The sequence below is a fragment of the Myotis daubentonii genome, chromosome 2 (genome assembly GCF_963259705.1).
Source record: "Myotis daubentonii chromosome 2, mMyoDau2.1, whole genome shotgun sequence".
NCBI classification, from domain to species: domain Eukaryota; kingdom Metazoa; phylum Chordata; class Mammalia; order Chiroptera; family Vespertilionidae; genus Myotis; species Myotis daubentonii.
The window spans coordinates 109,497,157-109,512,616 of NC_081841.1; the positions used below are offsets into that span (position 1 = coordinate 109,497,157).

The following is a 15,460-nucleotide window of genomic DNA, read 5'->3' on the forward strand; positions in this document are numbered from 1 at the left end:
TGTGAGGAGCCAGGGGTCTGAGCCCCACACCAGATCCCCTGCCCAGAGTTCCAGACTGGGAAGAGAAGTCCCTGCAACTATGAGCTGTAAAAACCAGCAGGGATTGTGGTTGAGTGACATGGAGGCTGCTAAAGAGTCAGGTGTTCCATTTAAAGGGCCAGAGCACTAATTTACTTGGACTCCCAGCACCAGACAGCATTAGGGGATCCAGACATACAGGGAGGAATTGGATTGCCTGGCATAAGAGCAGGAACTCAGAGTAGCTTTGTCCCAGATGTGAGTGGTCACAGGGGTCATTGTTCCTGTTGCAGGGTTGACTGATAGCCATATCTGAGTCTCCATCAGCCTAGATCACATGATTTGCTCCACCCTGTGGATTCCCTAAGATCCTACCCCGTCTAATTTGCAGCCCCACCCAAGCTATTTGCAGCAGTTGTGTGTTTTTTAAAGACTCATTTTTTTATATATTTTATTGATTTTTTTTACAGAGAGGAATGGAGAGGGATAGAGAGTTAGAAACATCAATGAGAGAGAAACATCGATCAGCTGCCTCCTGCACATTCCCTACTGGGGATGTGCCCACAACCAAGGTACATGCCCTTGACCAGAATTGAACCTGGGACACTTCAGTCCACAGGCCGACGCTCTATCCACTGAGCCAAACCAGTTAGGGCTGCAGCAGCTTTTTCAAATGAAAGGCCTGTCCTGGCTCAGGCTTCAGACTTTGCTAAAGCTGCAGCTGGTGTCAGGGTGCCCCAAACCTACTAATAAAAGGCCCAAGACTCAGCACTAGCATCAGTCCCCCTTGTTTCACAACTGGGCCTCCTCTGGGCACACAGCCCACACAGGAATGCACCTAAAGTGCCCAGCTCAGATGATTGGGGGAACTGAGCCACTGGGCCCTATAGGACACCTACTACACAAGGCAACTCTACCAATTCTAGGAGACATAGCAGTTCTACTTAATACATAGAAACAAAACCAGGGAAGCAGCCAAAATGCAGAGACAAAAAAACATGTCACAAACAAAAGAAATGGAAACAAGCAAACTAATGAATAGAGTTCAAAACTGCCGGGAGCCGGTCCATGCTTGCTGTTTCAAGGGACCTAGCATATATGGCATACTGTTCTTAATATGTTTGCTCACCTTCTTGGCACTATGTGTTTTAACCAAGGTCTCTGAGAAAGGTGGTTTCCCCAGGTAGGGATTTTCCCCTGAAGTTAGGGAGGGAATAAAACCTCTTAACTAAATGCCAGGCGGGTAATTAATCACTTTAACTACGAACAATCATGCTTAAGCTACATAATCTTTACTCCCTGGAATGGAGATAAGAAACGCCCTAACCTTTGGAATAGAGATTGATAGGATTGGAATCAACTGGTATAAATACAGATGTAACAAGTCAGAACTTAGAAGACAGAACCAAGAGAGACAGAACCTAGGCACAGAACCTACACAGAATGTTCTCTAGAGACAGAAGAACTTCGCTGGAGAGAACATGGCAAAAGATCCTGGACAGAAACTGGCCTCAGAACCTAGAGACAGAACCCAGCGAGAGAACATGGCAAAAGATCCTGGACTGAACCTGACTATAGAAATTGGCAAGAGAACCTGACTACAACCTTGTGACTGAACCTGGCTGGAGAACCTGGACAGAACCTGGCTAGAGAACCTAGTGAGGGAACATGGCTACAGAACCTGGCTGGAGAACCTGGAGAACCTAGCAAGAGAACATGGACACAGAACCTGGCTGGAGATCCTAACCAGAACTTCGCTGGAGATCCAGAGCAGAACCTCTCTGGAGATCCAGACCAGAACTTGGCTGGAGATCCTGGCTGGAGATCCTGGTTAGGCTGCTGATCAACTGAACACTGTCTCCGTGTCCTTCCTTCTTCGCCGACTCCGTCTACGCCTTTGGGAACCCCTGGACCTGCTGGGGTTGGACCCTGGCACAAAACCATGGTTATAAGGTTTCTCAAGGATCTTCATAAGACTTTCAAGGATCTTAGTGAGAATGTCAAAGACATGAAAAAGGACCAGTAAGAAATTAAGCACACTTAACTAAAATAAAAAAGAATTTACAGGGATTCAACAGTAGAATAGAAGATACTAGAAAAAAAAAAAGAAGATCCTAAGTATCAAATCAATGATTTGAAATATGAGGAAGCAAAAAACACACAATCAGAAGAGCGAAAAGAAAAAAGAATCCAAAATTATGAAGATAGTGTAAGGAGCCTCTGGGACAACTTCAAGCAACCAACACTCACATTATGGGGGTGCCAGAAGGAGAAGAGAGAGAGAAAGCTATTGAAAACCTATGTGAAGAAATAATGACAGAAAACTTCCCCTACATGGTGAGAGAGACTCACAAGTCCAGGAAGCTCAGAGTCCCAAACAAGAGGAACCCAAAGAGGCCCACACCAAGATACATCATAATTAAAATGTCAAGGGTTAAAGACAAAGAGAGAATCAGCAGTAAGAAAAAAGTAGTTAGTTACCTACAAGGGAGCACCCATAAAACTGTCAGCTGATTTCTCAACAGAAATTTTGCAGGCCAGAAGGGAGTGGCAAGAAGTAGTCAAAGTGGTGAATAGTAAGGACCTACAACCAAGATTACTCTACCCAGCAAAGCTCTTATTTAGAATTGAGGGTCAGAAACAAGAAATAGCTTCACAAATGAGAAAAAGCTAAAAAAAAAACTCATCAACACCAAACCAGTATTACATGAAATGTTGAAGGGTATTCTTGGAGAAGAAGGAGAAGGAGAAGGAGAAGGGGAAGGAGAATAAAAAATATGAACAAAATGGTAGCAAATACATCTCTATCAACAATTTAAAAGTCAAAATAAACGAAGAAGAAATCTAATAAAATAAACTGGTGAATAAAATAGAAACAGAGGCATGGAACAGACTGATGAATCTCAGAGGGAAGAGGGGAGGTGAGTTTGAAGAGATTAAGCAAAAATCTTACCTATGGACAGGAACAGTAGGGTGATGAAGGCCTGAGGTGGGACGGGAACCTGGTGAAGGGGGGCAATAGGGAGAAAAAAGGAGGATATCTATAATATTCTTAACAATAAAGATTTAAAAAGAAAGCCTTTGTTTAAAAATAAATAAATAAAGGAGAACCAAGATGGCGGCATAGGTTAACACCGGAGATTGCTGCCTCGAACAACCAATTCAAGGGTACACCTAAAAGACGGAACGGACATCATCCAGAAACACAGGAAGGCTGGCTGAGTGGAAATTCTACAACTAGGAGGAAAGAGAATATCATACCCAGACTCAGAGGAGGCGCAGTGCTGAAGTGAAATACTCAGGTGCAGAGTGCGCGCAGAGCGGGCTGGCGGTGGAGGGCGCGGTTGTCTGTTTCAATCAGGAGGGAGGTTCAGACTCTGAGCTCCAGATCTGGGTGAGTCTCTAGGGACCCAGACTCAAACGGGAGAAGCGGGACTGTCTGGCTTCGGTCGGAACTCGAAGGCAGCTTTCTCTCCAGGGTTTGTAGCAGTTGCTGGGACTCTGTGAGGCAGAGCCCCTAGGGACGGAACTGAGAGCAGCCATAACTGCTCCCTCTGGCCCGCCCTGTTTGATCCCGTGCGACCCACCCCGCCCAAGCCCTGCACAGAGCCATTTGCCAGATAGCCTCAGGCAAAGGCTAGATTAGCACCTCCCCAGAGGACAGAAATTTTCCCACTGCAGACACAGCTGACTCTCACAGCCAGTTGGCCTGGAGGTCAAATCCCCCCAGTATTAACTACAACAATCAAGGCTTAACTACAACAAGACTGCGCACAAAGACCACTAGGGGGTGCACCAAGAAAGCATAAAAAATGTGGAGACAAAGAAACAGGACAAAATTGTCAATGGAAGATATAGAGTTCAGAACCACACTTTTAAGGTCTCTCAAGAACTGTCTAGAAGCTGCCGATAAACTTAATGAGATCTACAAGAAATCTAATGAGACCCTTGATGTTATGATAAAGAACCAACTAGAAATTAAGCATACATGGACTGAAATAACGAATACTATACAGACTCCCAACAGCAATCCAGAGGAGCACAAGAATCAAGTCAAAGATTTGAAATGCGAAGAAGCAAAAAACACCCAACTGGGAAAGCAAAATGAAAAAAGAATCCGAAAATACAAAGATAGTGTAAGGAGCCTCTGGGACAGCTTCAAGCATACCAACATCAGAATTATAGGGGTGCCAGAAGAAGAGAGAGAGCAAGATATTGTAAACCTATTTGAAGAAATAATGACAGAAAACTTCCCCCACCTGGTGAAAGAAATAGACTTACAGGTGCAGGAAGCGCAGAGAACCCCAAACAAAAGGAATCCAAAGAGGACCACACCAAGACACATCATAATTAAAATGCCAAGAGCAAAAGACAAAGACAAAGTCCTAAAAGCAGCAAAAGAAAGAAACTCAGTTACCTACAAGGGAATACCCATACGACTGTCAGCTGATTTCTCAACAGAAACTTTGCAGGCCAGAAGGGAATGGCAAGAAATATTCAAAGTGATGAATACCAAGAACGTACAACCAAGATTACTTTATCCAGCAAAGCTATCATTCAGAATTGAAGGTCAGATAAAGAGCTTCACAGATAAGGAAAAGCTAAAGGAGTTCATCACCACCAAACCAGTATTATATGAAATGCTGAAAGGTATCCTTTAAGAAGAGGAAGAGGAAGAAAAAGGTAAAGATACAAATTATGAACAACAAATATGTATCTATCAACAAGTGAATCTAAGAATCAAGTGAATAAGTAATCTGGTGATCATAATAGAATCAGGGACATAGAAAAGGAATGGACTGACTATTCTTGGGGGGGAAAGGGGTGTGGGAGATGCGGGAAGAGACTGGACAAAAATCGTGCACCTATGGATGAAGACAGTGGGTGGGGAGTGAGGGCGGAGGGTGGGGGGGGGGGGAACTGGGAGGAGGGGAGTTATGGGGGGAAAAAAGAGGAACAAATGTAATAATCTGAACAATAAAGATTTAATTTAAAAAAATAATAAAATAAAAAAATAAAAATAAATAAATAAGTGATACTAAGAAAACAAAAAAAATTTTGATCTAATCTTTTGCAGTTAACACTGGTAATACTTGCTTTAGAAAGAACAAAAAGTGTAAGACTCAAACTCTTGTCTCAACAAAATTAATTTCTATAATAAATTAAAATTTCCAAAGAGAACTGTTTGAGGTAATCTAAATTGACAATAGATATTTAATTGTGTAATTTTAAAAGAAACACTTTCACGGTCTATTTTTAACTTTTAATTTAAATTTAATGACTACTAAGGATCAATGGAAAAAATATCCTTGATGAGGATTTAAAATAATAATAAATTAAATTAAATTAATAACTAAATGTTGTTTTGGTTGTTATTGCACAGTTGCTTTTCAGACCAAGTATTTTGCTTTATCAACTAGATTTGAAAAGAGAAATTGAGTGTTATCTTCAGATGCCTGATAAATGGGTTTTGATAAGGAAAGCTGTGACGGGATTATGACAAGGCGATTTCATTGTAGAAGTGGAAGGAAGCCAGTGGCAGACAGGCTGCCAAGTTTCAAAGAGCAAAGGGAAATCTATAAATGTCAGGAAGCATTCATGCAGATTGTATTTGAGCGGCAGTAACCCCAGGACAAGAAGAGTTTCTGGGTTTGGGGTTAGAACCAAAAAATGCCCTAGAGCTAAGGAAGAACCACAGTTGGAGGTACAGATATTTGGAAGGGAAAGGGCAGAAACAAGTCATGGGGAAGCCTGGTATTTAAGGCATGCAGAGGGAATTAGAGAAATAGGCACATGAGTAAACAGAAGAAGGGGAGATCAGATGACATAGTTCTGGGACTGTGTATTGTCCCATTAATACTTGGGAGAAGAAAAGAGCTAAAAATTATTTGGGAAATATCACAGATGTGAGAGAAAATTAAACCAGGCTCAAATAAAGACAGAAGAGCCCTAGACAGTTTGGCTTGGTGGATAGAGTGTCGGCCTGCGGACAGAAGCTGTGCCAGGTTTGATTCAGGTCAAGGGCACATACCTCAATTGCAGGCTCCTCCTAGGGGCACATGTGGGAGAGCAGCCAATCAATATGTTTCTCTCACATCAGTGTTTCTCTCTGTCTTTCCCTCTCTCTTCCACTCTCTCTAAAAATCAATGGAAAAATATCCTCACCTGAGGATTAAAAAAAAAAAAAAAAAAGACAGGAGATATGAGGGCTATTTCCTTGAGCTCCCAGACTGCTTCTAGTAACTTCAACAGTCAGAGTGGGGAAGTAAGACTACAGTTTTTTGGGTTTTTTTTTTGTTGTTGTTGTTTTTAAAATATATTTTATTGATTTTTTACAGAGAGAAAGGGAGAGGGATAGAGAGTTAGAAACATCAATGAGAGAGAAACATCCATCAGCTGCCTCCTGAATACCTCCTACTGGGGATGTGCCTGCAACCAACGTACATGCCCTTGCCCAGAATCGAACCTGGGACCCTTCAGTCCACAGACTGACGCTCTATCCACTGAGCCAAACCGGCTAAAGCAGTGGTCGGCACACTCATTAGTCAACAGAGCCAAATATCAACAGTACAAAGATTGAAACTTCTTTTGAGAGCCAAATTTTTTAAACTTAAACTATATAGGTAGGTACATTGTTATTAACTTAATTAGGGAACTCCTAAGCTGGCCTTTGCTAAAAACGTCCTCAATCTGATTGAGGTACGTTCGCTGAGGTCGACCCCTTCCAACTCTTCGATCCACACTCGTATTGTATACTTGTTTCGTCTATCTCCTTTCATTCATCCTCTCTATATGTCCAAACCATCTCAACATACCTTTCTCAATCCTTGACACTACCTCTTCTTTCACTCCACAACGTTCCCTAAAATTAACACATTGTATGCGGGAAACGTATTTATACGTTTTACGTTGACTGGTAGTAGAGTGCGGGACACATATTAATACGTTTTTTATAGACTAGCGGTAGAATGCGGGTAACGTATAAATAGATTTATTTTTATACTTTTTTATTGCTCTAAAAGGATGCTAACATGCAGATATACGAATTCCAAAGGACAAAATTTGGGTCTCTAACACATACAATGGTGAATTATGTATGTACTTCCAGGTATAACGGTAATCTATTCAACTGCGTAGAGTCATCCCTTCACATAATTCTCTGCCTCGCCATGCAGTCAGTGCGATTCTAAGAAAAATAATTCAGTATACATTTTATAGTAAATCACAAAAAGTTTCATTGAAAAAAATATGTAAAACTAAAGTTATCATAATTTTACTGAATGTTGCCATTTGCGCAAAAAATTAGCAAAAATGGCCCGTGCCACCTGTTAGCGCATGATAAAAACTACCCGCAAACAATGTGTTAATAAACTTTACTTAAAGTTTTAAGTCTTAGTTAAACTATAGGTACGTTGAATAAAACTTTATATCATACTTAATAATGATATTATTTATTGATAAAATTAAATTCCTTACAATTTACCTTACAATATCCATAAAATTAAATCATGACAATGACTGACAAACACTAATGTGAACAATGGCCTTGCATCTCCTTGGATATTTTGGGTAAGTCAGGTTTGTATGTTGTTGTTTTTAATTTTAGGCACGATTCCAGGTTCTCATCAATAAGACGACTTCTCAATTTACTCTTGATACGGTTCATGCTTGAAAATGATTGTTCCCATAAATATGTAGACCTGAATAAGGAAAGAACAGCAAGTGCTAGTTTTTTCAGTTGATTATGTGAGTCAGGAATACTATTCCAGGTGTTAAAAATCAACATCTCTTCCTTCTCCAGGTCTTTCAAAGCAGACCACTTGTGCTGTGAACTAAGTTCACATTTGTTTTTCTACAGTATTTCTATATAAGCACAAAGACGTTCAAATTTCGAGCTCCACAGTTCTTTGTTTTTTAAATCCAGCAATTGCATTTCAAAGTTGCCAATGTCAATATTAAAGGGAGAAAAATTTAATTCTGTTACAGTAGCATTGAGAGGTTTTTTTTAACAAAGGCTAACGTCGCTTTGCTGTTTCTGAATTCCTGAAACCTGTTGAGAAAAGCTTCCCTCATATTTAAAAGTGTTGTTTTGAAATAGCAAATGTCAATATCAGAATTATTTTCTTGGCGATGTTTCAACAGGCTTGGAAAGTGAATCAAAGTTTCTCTTTCAAAATCTTGAGCAAAGAGAGATAATTTGTTTTCAAATGAAATAACTTCTTCTAACATCAAAAAACCTGTGTTTCCTTTCCCCTGTAGTTTACGATTAAGCTGATTTAGATGAGACTGTTATGCCCAGATTTCAAGATCTCCCGAAGATCCACCAGGGAGCGCCAAATCCGATGCAAAAGCATAGAGTCTTTTATTCAAGCCAGCTTGGTCCCCCTCTGCCTCCATTACTGGATGCGAGAGAGAACCCGAGTCCCAAGAGAACAAAGGTTATATAGGGCTAGTCATTTGGGTGGGCTTAGGTAAGTGACATGAGTTACAGAGATTGGTCACTCTGGTCAGGGTTTTTCAGCAGGGTTTTACAGCATAAGGGTCAGGAAGTGACCAACACATCCTGAGGTTTGAGCCGTCCCCCACTATAGCCTTATTAGGACCTTAGCTGTGTTCCTGGAGCTTCATTGGTCCACTCAGGTGGTGGCTGGGGGAGTTAGGATATTACTGGCATTCTTCTGGTCACTCTCAGAAAGAGGAGGGGGTTTAGGCTGAGGGCCCAGTCCTACAAGATAAAGTGGAGGAGAGTTCGTTTCTGCTTTGTCCTTTCAAGACGTAACGTCTACCATGAAATAAAATTTTTGGATCCACTGATCGTTCGTTAGTTCTGGATAGTAAACACCCTTCTCAAGGAAAAATGCTTTAATTTCTGTTAATAAGGAAGCGAAATGTTTCAAAACGTTTTCTCTTATGCAGCAGAAGATCTGCGTACTCACTCTCCATTTCAACTAAAAATTCTTTAAATTGGGGATGATTAAGAGCTTTAGCTATAATGGAGTTGATAATCTTAATCACCAATTCCATAACTTTGCAAATTTCTTCTGGAAATGTCTGCACACAAATCGCTTCTTGATGAATGATGCAATGGTAAGTAAGTATCTCGTGATTAATTTTTTCTTTCAAAATAGCAACAAACCCGGTTCTTATGCCAGTCATACTTTTCGACCCGTCTGTTGAAATTGAGACAATTTTATCAAGTGGAATATGATGTTTTCCAATGCACTCAATTACAGCATTTGCTATATCCTCTCCACGTGTTTGACCTTTGAGTGGCAATAATCCTAAAAGTTCTCTTTAGGACCTGTAGATGAAATTGCACAAAAAGTGAAACTTGCGCTGTATCATTTATGTCACAAGACTTGTCAACCGCTATTGATAAAGCTGAAACCAATTTAAGATCTTCGACTTGCTGGTTGGTTTATTCGAAGACATTTTGACTGTTCTATCTTTCACTGTTTTAGCAGACAATGGTAACTCTTTAAATTTTTTTAGAATATCTGCTTTGTTCTTAAAATCCCAAAATAGCTCTTCGGATGCATTTATAAAACAACTTTTTATGTATTCGCCATTTGTATTTGGTTTTCCTCTCTTAGCAATCTCTTGATTAACCACAACACTTGCAATATTAACCTTGTTGGAAGATTGCATCCAGTAATTAAATACAGAACTTGATTTTTCTTGACTCTTCTGAAGTTCCTCAACTGCTTTCTTCCTTGCATCACCGACAGGATATTTAGTACTAAATGACACATGTTTAGTTGTAACATGTCTCTCCAAATTTGATTTCTTGTTATGCACCAATTTTTCCTGACAAATAAGACAGGTCGGAAGGCCATTTAAGTTTTGAATAAACGCGAAAGTCTCGGTCCATTCAACTTTAAATTCACGGTTTTCGTCTTCCGTTTTTCTTTGCTTCTTCTTTGTAGCCATGTCAAACAGGGCACCTAAAAAAATGTTTCATTTTATAATAATAAAGCCACCAACACAAAATAATTACAATTCTTAAATTGATGACAAAAATACCTGCAGGATTTGTAGCTGGTTGGAAAAATACAGGTAACTTTATGCTTCGAGTAGGTACTTTTGTTACCCGTGCGTGATTTGCGAATGTGACTAGCACTAACCACTGCCCATGAGACTGCTGACTGACTGGCTCACTCAACTCGTGCATGAATCGCACGCCTCCCCCGCACTGCGTATCCTGCGACCCGCCTGCGCCGCATCTCCTGTCGCCCGACCGACCGACACCCCCCACTTCTTCTAATGCCACTTCTTCAAAATAGACTCGCCCAGGCTGGAAAACTGACTTCTGCGCACGGGCCACAAAGTTTCAATCGCACTGAACGTGCGCACCAGCACGTGGTATTTTGTGGAAGAGCCACACTCAAGGGGCCAAAGAGCCGCATGTGGCTCGTGAGCCGCGGTTTGCCGACCACTGGGCTAGGGCAAGACTACAATTTTAACCAGATACTGAACTAGGTTGCAAGCCCCCCCATTTTCCTTTTCATTCTCCCCTCTTGTTCCACAAGCTATTCTTAGCCTTGGGGATTACAAAAGACTCAGGAACTGGAGATAAGGTCAACGACCACTCTAGCTACTTCCTGCTGAAGGGGGGCTGACAAAAATGGGGGTTCAGTATCCCAAGTCTTCCTCATCTTCCCCAAGGGGGTCATCCAAGTAGCAAGGGCAGAGAGGTTCTCCTCCTGTTACCAGTCTGGGGTTCTGGTGACACTTGTATGAAGACAGAATAAAACTGTTAGGAAAGAAAACACACACAATAATTATCCAGATAGGAGGGAATAAAGAAATTCAGGTCGGGTCAACCCAATCCACCGTCTTCTTGAAGATGATCCACAGCGGGTGGTTCAGGTCAGAGGTCCCCTTCCACTCTGGATGCTGATTGTCCAGCTGGTGGGCTGCTTTTACCCAGGAGTGGTGGATCCAGGTGTTCAGTCCTGCAACTTTGAGAGCTGAGGGGGTGGTTAGTACGACTGGATCAGGTCCCTTCCAGGTTGGCTTAAGGCAGTGATGGCGAACCTTTTGAGCTCGGCATGTCAGCATTTTGAAAAACCCTAACTTAACTCTGGTGCTGTGTCACATATAGAAATTTTTTTATATTTGCAACCATAGTAAAACAAAGACTTATATTTTTGATATTTATTTCATATATTTAAATGCCATTTAACAAAGAAAAATCAACCAAAAAAATGAGTTCGAGTGTCACCTCTGACACGCGTGTCGTAGGTTCGCCATCACTGGCTTAAGGGGTTCCTTTTTCCAGTCTTTTACCCAAACCTGGTCCCCAGGCTTGTGAGGGTGCACAGCTGTTCCTAGAGGGATGGGCAATCAATCAGTAACCCATCTGTGGACTTCAAGGATAGTTTTCCCAAGTCCTTTTAGCTATTTCTGAATTTCTAAGTTCCCTATTTCCCCCCAAATCTCCCTTTGGCTGAATTAAGGGAGGGGGTCTGCCATATAGAATTTCAAATGGAGAGAAGCCTACCCTGGCTCTCGGGGCACAGCACACCCACAGGAGCACAAGTGGTAAGATATCTGTCCAGGGTAAGTTCGTCTCCTGGCATAGCTTAGCCACAGCCTGATTGAGAGTCCAGTTCATGTGTTCTACTTTCCCTGAACTCTGGGGCCTGTAGGCTGTATGTAAGTTCCACTTAATTCTTAAGGCCTTAGCTACCTGCAGTACTACCTCAGCTATAAAGGCTGGGCTATTATCTGACCCTGTGGTTAATGACATTCCATACCGCATACTTATGTCCTTCAGTAACGCCTTAGTGACTTCTTTTGCCTTCTCTGTGCCGGTAGGATATGCCTCAACCCAGTCTGAAAAGGTGCAGACAAAAACTAAAAGATATTTATTTCCTCTACTAGGCCCTATTTCTCTAAAGTCTACCTCTAGACCTCCAAAGGGAGCCAGCCCACAGTGCTGAATTCCTATCAGTCCTACAGGACCCTGCATTGCATTGTTCTGTGCACAGAGGAGGAAGCACTGAGAGACAGAGGTGCATAAGGAAAGGGAGACGGGCAATTAGATAGTATCTGCTTAACAAGGCTTCTAGAGCCGTCTTCCCTAATTGGGTAAGTTCATGCTGCTAGAGGACTACTCTATGAGCTAACTGTTCTGGAACGTAGACCCTATGATCTGGGAGTATCCACCAACCTTCCTTCGTCCTTTTACTCTCTTCTCGTTGGGCCCATTCTTCTTCTTGAGGGGTGTATTTCAGAGGTTCAGGTAATTTAGGAACCAGCATGATCCGCGATGGTGCTTCCCGGTCCCTAGCAGCTAGCCTTGCCGCTGTGTCTGCATGACAGTTCCCTTCTGACACTGAGTCTTTTCCTTTTTGGTGTCCTCTACAATGGATGACTGCTACTTCCTTGGGCTCCCAGACTGCTTCTAGTAACTTCAAGATCTCATTCTGATTTAGCCACAGCCTGATTGAGAGTCCAGTTCACGTGTTCTACTTTCCCTGAACTCTGGGGCCTGTAGGCTGTATGTAAGTTCCACTTAATTCTTAAGGCCTTAGTTACCTGCAGTACTACCTCAGCTATCAGGAGCCCCCTTTCCTTGTATATGCAGGGTAGTGAAGGCATAGCAGGAGTCAGTGTAGATATTGGCACGCTTATCCTTACTGAGATTTAAGGCTTTGACTAGGGCCCAAAGTTCTGCCCTCTGCGCTGACCATCCTTCAGGCGGGGGCTCTGCCTCTATTACCTCAAAGTTTGATACCACTGCATACCTGGCTCGTCTTTTTCCTTCATCTAGGAAGCTACTGCTGTCTGAGAACAATACTAAGTCCAGATTCTGTAGAGACCTATCTGTTAGATCTGGCTGGCTGAAAGTCCTCTAAGACTTCTAGACAATCATGCTCAGGGGTTCCCTCTGCAATGGGTAGGAAAGTGGCAGAATTAAGAGTTCTTACTGCCTCTAATCTTATTCATGGATTTTCACATAGGAGCCCTTGGTATTGAGTTGTCCGAGCGTGAGTCAGCCAATGTTGCCCCTTAGCTTCCATTAGGGTGACAACAGCATGAGACACTTTAACATTTAAGTTCTGTCCCAGAGTGAACTTGTCTGCCTCTTTGACTAATAAGGCTGTGGCTGCAAGGCCCCTGAAGCATGGGGGCCACTCAGAAGCAACCGGGTCAATCTGTTTGGAAGTATAGGCTACTGGCCTCTGCCAGGGTCCCATCTCCTGAGTCAGAACTCCCAGGGCTACCCTGTTGTTCTGGTGAATGAAAAGATTAAAGTCCCTCATCACATCTGGGAGCCCTAGGGCCAGCGCCTCGGTGAGCTTTGTCATTATGGTCGTGAAGGCTTTTTCCTATTCAGGACTCCAGTTAATGGGTGCCTTTTCCTCTCCTTTTAAGACTTCATAGAGGGGCTTAGCTAGATTTGGGAATCTGGGATCCAAATTCGACAGAGCCCTACTGCCCCTAGGAATTCCTGAATCTGTTGCCAGGTACTGGGACTGGTATGGCACATACTGCCTGTTTTCTTTCTGTCCCTAGCCTTCGTTTCCTTTGGGTAATTCGGAAACCTAGGTAATTGACCTCCCTCTGACAGATTTGAGCCTTCCTTTTGGACACCCAGTAACCTGTTTCAGTTAAGAGTCTTAGAAGGGAGTCCTCGCAGCACCACACATTGTGACTAAGCGCTCACCCTGTGTGTCTGCAGCTCCCTTCTTTCTTGGGTGACATCCGGCGGCTAGACATTCACCATGTCTATTCTGAAGGTGCATGCCAGAGAGCTCTTCGACTCTTGTGGGAACCCCACTGTTGAGGTGGATCTCTACACCGCAAAAGGTCTCTTCAGAGCTGCTGTGCCCAGTGGTGCCTCAACTGGTATCTACGAGGCTCTAGAGCAGTGGTTCTCAACCTTCCTAATGCCGCGACCCTTTAATACAGCTCCCCATGTTGTGGTGACCCCCAACCATAAAATTATTTTTGTTGCTACTTCATAACTGTAATTTTGCTACTGTTATGAATCGTAATGTAAATATTTGATATGCAGGATGTATTTTCATTGTTACAAATTGAACATAATTAAAGCATAGTGATTAATCACAAAAACAATATGTAATTATATATGTGTTTTCCGATGGTCTTAGGCGACCCCTGTGAAAGGATCATTCGACCCCCAAAGGGGGCATGACCCATAGGTTGAGAACCGCTGCTCTAGAGCTTCGGGACAATGACAAGATGCACTATCTGGGGAAGGGTGTCTCCAAGGCTGTTGAGCACATCAATAAAACTATTGCACCTGCACTGGTTAGCAAGAAACTGAGCGTGGTGGAGCAGAAGATCGACAAGCTGATTATTGAGATGGACGGGACGGAAAATAAGTCTAAATTCAGTGACAATGCCATACTAGGAGTGTCCCTGGGATTCTGCAAGGCTGGGGCTGTTGAGAAAGGGGTGCCCCTGTACTGCCACATTGCTGACCTGGCTGGCAACACCGGGGTCGTCCTGCCAGTTCTGGCTTTGAATGCCATCAACGGTGGTTCTCACACTGGCAACAAGTTGGCCATGCAGGAGTTCATGATCCTCCCCGTAGGCACCGCCAACTTCAGGGAAGCCATGCGCATGGGGCCGAGATTTACTACACCCCAAGAACGTCATCAAGGAGAAGTATGGGAAAGACGCCACCGACGAGGGGGAGGAAGGTGGCTTTGCTCCCAACATCCTGGAGAATAAGGAAGCCCTGGAGCTGCTAAAGAATGCCATCGGGAAAGCCGGCTACACCGATAAGGTGGTCATCAGCATGGACGTGGCTGCCTCCAAGTTCTTCAAGTCTGGGAAGTATGACCTGGACTTCAAGTCACCCGATGACCCCAACAGGTACATCACCCACGACAATCTGGCCAACCTGTACAAGTCCTTCATCAAGAACTACCCAGTAGTGTCTATTGAAGACCCCTTCGACCAGGACGACTGGGAAGCGTGGTGCAAGTTCACTGCTAGCACAGAGATCCAGGTGGTGGGGGACGACCTCACAGTGCCCAACCCGAAGCAGATTGTCAAGGCCATGAGCGAGAAGTCGTGCAACTGCCTCCTATGTGCAAAATAAAGTCTTCAGTGTCCTTGGGGGGGGGGGGGCTGGAAAGAGTCTTAGAAGGGTTTGTGTTCCTTCCCAACACTGAATTCGAGTGGAGCTAGCCAGTAGGAGGTTGTGTACATATTGGAGTAGAACGCACCCCACGTCCTATCCTGGAAATTTGGACAAATCTGATGCTAGTGCTCCACTAACAAGAGTCAGAGAGTTCTTGAATGCTTGTGGCAGTCTGGTCCAGGTGAACTGTTCCTTAGCCTCTGTGGTTGGGTTTTCCCACTCGAAGGCAAACAGGGACTGACTGGAGGGTGCCAGCTGAAGGCAGAAAAAGGCATCTTTTAGATCTAGACATGTAAACCATTCCACTTCTGATGGAAT

General features: G+C 43.2%; 1 protein-coding gene across 1 annotated transcript; it reads left to right on the plus strand.

The window, feature by feature from the left end:
* Positions 1–13,661: 13,661 nt before the first annotated feature.
* LOC132225863 (alpha-enolase-like) lies at positions 13,662–15,100 on the plus strand. Its single transcript, XM_059680849.1, is given in 3 exon segments — positions 13,662–13,897; positions 14,199–14,619; positions 14,621–15,100. Coding segments are annotated over 3 exon segments (1,047 nt in total). The 5' UTR covers positions 13,662–13,751.
* Positions 15,101–15,460: the final 360 nt, after the last annotated feature.